This window comes from Buceros rhinoceros, unplaced genomic scaffold (assembly GCF_000710305.1).
Source record: "Buceros rhinoceros silvestris isolate BGI_N320 unplaced genomic scaffold, ASM71030v1 scaffold8427, whole genome shotgun sequence".
NCBI classification, from domain to species: Eukaryota; Metazoa; Chordata; class Aves; order Bucerotiformes; family Bucerotidae; genus Buceros; species Buceros rhinoceros.
Genome location: NW_010421533.1, coordinates 4,461 through 10,274, shown reverse-complemented (window position 1 = coordinate 10,274; position 5,814 = coordinate 4,461). Strand labels below are relative to the sequence as shown.

At 35.0% G+C, this 5,814-nt stretch overlaps 1 protein-coding gene across 1 annotated transcript in view; it reads right to left on the bottom strand.

Moving 5' to 3' along the window:
- LOC104496559 (matrix metalloproteinase-16) overlaps positions 1 to 5,593 on the bottom strand; it is a gene marked incomplete at its 3' end in the record, with an annotated part of 45,001 nt that extends 39,408 nt beyond the window's left edge. The window contains exon 1 of the mRNA XM_010139693.1: positions 5,446 to 5,593. Coding sequence (XP_010137995.1) covers positions 5,446 to 5,549 — 104 coding nt within the window. The remainder of the gene's footprint in view (positions 1 to 5,445) is intronic.
- Between the last annotated feature and the right edge of the window lie 221 nt (positions 5,594 to 5,814).

The window sequence follows — 5,814 nt, the reverse complement described above, 5'->3', positions numbered from 1 at the left end:
CTTTCCCTAGTGTATGCAAAGACAATACTGCACGATCTATAAAACCTTACCCCACCAGCATTTATTGAAAGACCCTGTAACTCTACTTCAGGTTCCTCTGTTTTTTTTAAAAGAAGTGAAAATTCAAAGTAGACATTAGTGATTTCTGGGACGAAATATTATTGAAAAGTTTAATTTTCTCTAATAATAAATGAAAATGGAGGAAAGAAGCAGATCTTAGTTCTATTCTTCTTAGTAAAACAATATCATACTTACACTTCAGCAATGAGATTAAATTTGTCTCAGACCTCAGAAAACTTTTAGACACATTGTCAGCAATACTTTTTCACGTTAGATCAGCGTGCAATTACCATACATTTTAATGACAGGGTATATTTAAATTATGCTGCACAAACACAGTGCAGAAAAAGACACAGAAAAAGACACATATGTAACAGTGTTCTCACTTTAAGGTGATATTACTACAACAAAAGCAAGAAGCAAGGAATAAAGTAAAAATAACCCCCACCCTATTATATTTCGTTAGAAATGCTGTACAAAAATGTCAGGATTATGTATAAAATATATAAAATATCACTTAGAGTGGTATTGCTTCAAGGGCTATGACTTTAAATCAGTTGAATTAGGCCTTCCCCCCCGCAAAAGTTTAAATTATTTAGCTTATATGATGGAGACCTATTTTAATAACAGGGTATACTCCCTGGCAAGAAAGGGGCAAATAAGTGTAAATATTCCAAGTTGTGAATTTAAAAATTTATCTTTGAAGCAGTTATTGAAATAAAGTCTCAAGTGATGTCAAAGGTTCAATACTCCTATAGAAAATAATGTTAGCATAAAATGCTTTACACTTAAGATTTAATAAAAAAACTCAAGAACTGTAGGTAGCCAAGATTAAAAATTTAACATTGTATTATCTTACTGGAACTACTGACAATCCACTTTTAGTGTAACAAAACACAGCCCAAAATAACATGTTATGAAATTCAAGCAGTCACAATTTGTTCTTGCATTGGTTTTGAAGTGGTATGTACCTATAAAAAACATTATGCTTGTACCATTATTGGTTTGGATGGGCAGGGAATGCCCCGTCTTGTCATGCTGTCATGATACTGCTGTTCTTACATAAGGACTCCGACTGTGGTTCATGCACTGTGTAAATGTAAATCCTAATGTAAATCAAATGGAAGCCTTTGCACAAGTGGTTCACTAGCTTTCACGAAATTAACTTTATGTAAAATTTAAAGAAAGACACAATTTTCAGCTGAAGACTTGGGCTATCACCTAGATCTTAGCTAAGTTTAGCAGTCAGAAGTTTAAACAAATTATTACGTGTTTAATATTGGAGTTAATTTTTTTGAAAAATTTTTTTTTTCCATTTTAAAAAGGTGTGCACTGGTAATGACTTCACCTCTCTTTAATCTGTTTGTTTCTGAACTTGTAGAAATCTTTTATGCAGCAGCTGCTCAAAATTAATATTTTATCAGTACCCAATGAAAAGGCTTAGTGTACTCTATCTGTACACTGTCACATAAAAATCCCCTCTTAGCACCATTAGTTTGAATCTTGAGAAGCTATATATGTCAAGAGAATTAAAACAGTTTAAAGTCACAGAAAATCTGAAAAGATTATAACAAAAGTATGCAGCAAATCTCTAATGTTTTTCCAGAAGAGAGAGAGCTGAAACTTAACTTCTCATAACTCAAGCCAGTTGCCTAACCCTATTTTGTACTTTGGGGAAGGAAGAAGAATACCTTTCTTGTCTCCTCCCTTTCTTAAGACTCCAGGAGAAAGTTCTGGTCTAATGAGGAAACAAAGCATTATACCTTTGGTTAAATATTCTCCCTCGTTTATCCCTTATCAAAATTGCTGCTTGGGCTGTATAACGTCTTTGTTGGTGGTGGGGTTTGGTTTTTTAGGTTTGTTTTTTGTCAGAGTTATAGAAAAAAAAGGAAAATACAAGGAAGAGTTTGACTTGGCTTATTGCTACTGGACTTAGTGGCTCGAAAAACTATAGCAATTTATTTAAGAAAACTACTGAATGATGCCCTTAAATTTTACTGTGAGGAGAATTAGATATGTTTTCCAAACATCTTCATCTTTCCTACTATACTCTGCTATTACATGACTTTACTGACACTGCTCTAAGTAACAGGAAGCAGTCAAAGAGTAATGTACGATGCTGTATTTCAGCCCTGTCTGCATGGCTTCACATTGAATGTTTGCTGAGGGTAGACAGCCGTTTGTATAACTTTTGTACAAAACCAGTTACTAACAAAACAGACCATTGAGTTGATTTCAACAACTAAAAATTTACCATTCCCTCTTATTCTGTGACTGATAAGTAATATAGAAGCAGCAGAGATCACACGTAAATATGATTACATCTTGACTATGGAACTAGAAGTAAACTTGGTTAGAAGTTCATCTGAGCATTAAAATCAGCTCATTTACCACTTACTTATAAAGGATTACATTCAAATAAAAGGAATGCTTTGTTACTATTGCATAGATTTAGTCAGCATCCTATTCACAATCATCTACCTGTATACCAAGAAGTTTGAAAGGTACCCCTTTAAATTGCAAACCATGATTTGGAAATAAACATGTACAGCAGTTTTAAGAAAAGAAAACTAGTGTTTTTCTACTAGTTTGACTCTACTAGTTTGATTGGTTTAGGGATATGAAAGACCAGGATGCGAATAGTGGGTCTATTTTCAGAAGTCTCCTTTTTAATGGATCATTGACTATGCTTGGTTCTATATAGATGAAACACAGAAAATACTGCGGCATGCTGTGCAAGTGTCAGGCAGCATTTTCATTGGGCTTGCCTTTGTCACGATACTTTTTTTCAGAACATCCCTCAAATTTTTATGCCATTATAGTGATGTATCTTTCTACCACTCACTCTTCCTTATTCTCAGCAATAAGCATGTATCATGCTTTTCAAGCCACTTGGGTAAAAACTTAAAATATATAGCAAAAACAAGTGAATGGTGAGTAGCAGGGGGATGTTGAACACTTCATATTTATGCATTATCTTTTATGGATTATTTTTTTTTCAGAGCAACAAAATCCCTTTCAGTAGACTTTTGATGATGACGCTGCAGGACATTATTTCTCTGTTAATATCCCTAGAGCTGGATCCTATCAAGTTACTACTATAGCTTCTTCTAATTGTTTGTCCTTTTGAAGACGAAGAGGCACATCATAATGGCTTCTCAAGACATGACAGAGAAGCAGGTAAATCTCCACGCACAGGATGAGAACATACTGTTTTTATGAGGTTCCTGCTGTAATCTTTATTTTGTAATTCCAGCACTGTATGTGATTATAACATATTAATCACAGAGAAGCAAACAGCAAATTGCTGCATATTTCTGGCCAAAAGAAAGTATATATACATCCTGTGTAGATCAAAGGGAAAATTATTTCAAACTATTACAAAATACTGCCATAAATGAAAAATTAAAAAAAAAAAGTATCCTTTGTTATACAGTCATATCTCCCAAGAATATTCAGTGGTGTTAATTGATGGCAACTTAAGACCACAGTTTAATTAATGAGTTTACTTTTTTTCCTCAGCAAGGATGCAAATGTAGCAAGTGTTTAAGAATCACTTCTGTTCCCAATTTGACTCAAGTTAATGCAAATCCAAATGTGTAGGTCAATGCACAATTCATCCATCATGAGTTGTTTTACTCCTAAGACTTGCCATGCTTTAATGTATCTTTCTGTGTAGGAGAAAATCATGCATCAAAACTTTGGAAGACTCAAAATCCACCAGTTTGTAAAATTAATGTTTTGGACTACTGCATAGATGAATTCCTTTGCCTCTTACACAGCAGAAGAGGTGAAGACAACCTTGCTGACATGCTGGCCAACCAGCCCAATTCAGGCAATATAAACAACCACTTCCCTTTGCAACTAAAGACTTTTTGTGTACTTGCTTTTTTCAACTAGCTAGCTGATACTCTAAACTAAGAGATGCCCTCCTTTTTTCTTTAGATTACCACTTTCTACCTTCTCAGTACTGCTAAAAGTGGACAGATTATTTTCCTTTTAGTGAAATATATTCCCTCTTACAAAGACAGTAGTGTTTCTTTAAAAGGCTCTTAGTGACTAGTATAGCAGTACTCTCTCCTCAAGGATCAATCACTGAAGCTGTATAAAGAGCCTAGTCTCTCCATCTTGTAGATTGGATCATAAACATACCTTTGACCATGGCTCTCTCACAAGGCGTTTACTGTGATTACACTTCATGTTCTAAGGCCCTTTAAATTCCTAAACTGAGGGATGTGTGATCCACTCACCTCCCCTTAAGACAGCCCTAAAATCTGCTTCGCTTTATTGCTTTTCAATGCAATAATGCATGTGCCAGTGGAATAAAAAGTTTTTTCCAATCCTGCTAGCATTTTGGGTAGTCTCTTCTCTAAACTCTAAATTTAAATAGAAAAATCATTCATGTCAGCTACATTACCAAACAAAAGAATAATGAAAGATGGCACATTGGGTTGGGGCTGGGAAATGGTAAATGAAGGAGTACTTTTTTTTCCACACTAAAAAGCATTTTAGAGAAGTAGTAGAAATATTATTTCAATAAAGTAAATGTTGGATATGTAGTGACAGGACAATTTTGTTATTGGTTGCTTTTCAAGCAAAGTAATTTTTTCTAAAACCACAACACAATCTATTGCCTTTTAACCAAAAGGAGTCCAACAAGCACTTCAATTCTTGATCGCATATACCTTTACTTAATTGTGTACTAATATGCTTTTATTTTTTTGTTTTCCTGGCACATTTCTTAAATTTGGCATAGTACAGAGTCGTTTGGAAGTTTCTTTTAATAGCTTTGTTTCACAAAATTTCTCTGTGTTCAGACTGTCAGTAGAATCAGACACTGCCGGTCTTACACAACTTCAGAATTACAAAGGGCATGCAAAACCATTCCAAGTTTACTACATGTTAACATGACCACACCTGGTCTTTTGTTACTAGAAAACATTTACTGTATGGGCCAGTGGAGTGTGTTAAAATTTTTTTCAATGAGGATGTAGAAATTTACATTAAAGATTTTCCAGTAAGAAAAGACTCTTTCCACCATGAAACATTAACAAACTTTTGCCACTTTTGAATAGGTGTCTTCACTTCCACATGGATAACCTTTTGGCCCTTTCTTTAGTTAAGCCTGAAACATTTGCCTTGCAATCACATGCCCAAAGGCAGACAGCAGTTAGGCAGGTGACTACCTGCTATCATGAAGTACAGAAGATGAAGAAGAAAAAAAAAGGCAAGGAGAGAGAGAATCATTTTAACTCCTCCTTCAGAAGCTGCAAGACTACTTGGACACCCCCGTCACCCTGCTTCGTGTGTTACAAAGTTTTTCCAGTTCTATTTTACCCTGCTTGAAACAGAAAAGTCAAGAGCAGTTCAGTTCTGGTTACTTACTCAATTGTGTTCCTGTCCACTTTTCCTGTCATATTAATGCCATAGAACTGCTGCATGGCAGCTATAGCTGATTGCATGGTTTCTGCAGAGCGCAACACCGACATTCGGGGGTCAGTTGGTGGAAGGTAGCCATACTTTTGTAACCATACCTGCAATGACAAGTGCAGTGGCTATTAAATAGAAATTAGCGGTAAATAAAATGCTCCCTATTAGTTTCGTAGCACATATAAAGAAGCTTCTAATTCAGCAAGCATAAATCCTGTTACTTTGGTTTTGGTTGTTTGGTTTTGGGAGGTTTTTTCAAAGAATTTCATTGGGGCTTTTATTTCCTCTCCTTTATTGAAGTTTCTGTTGTTTTAAGAATTACAT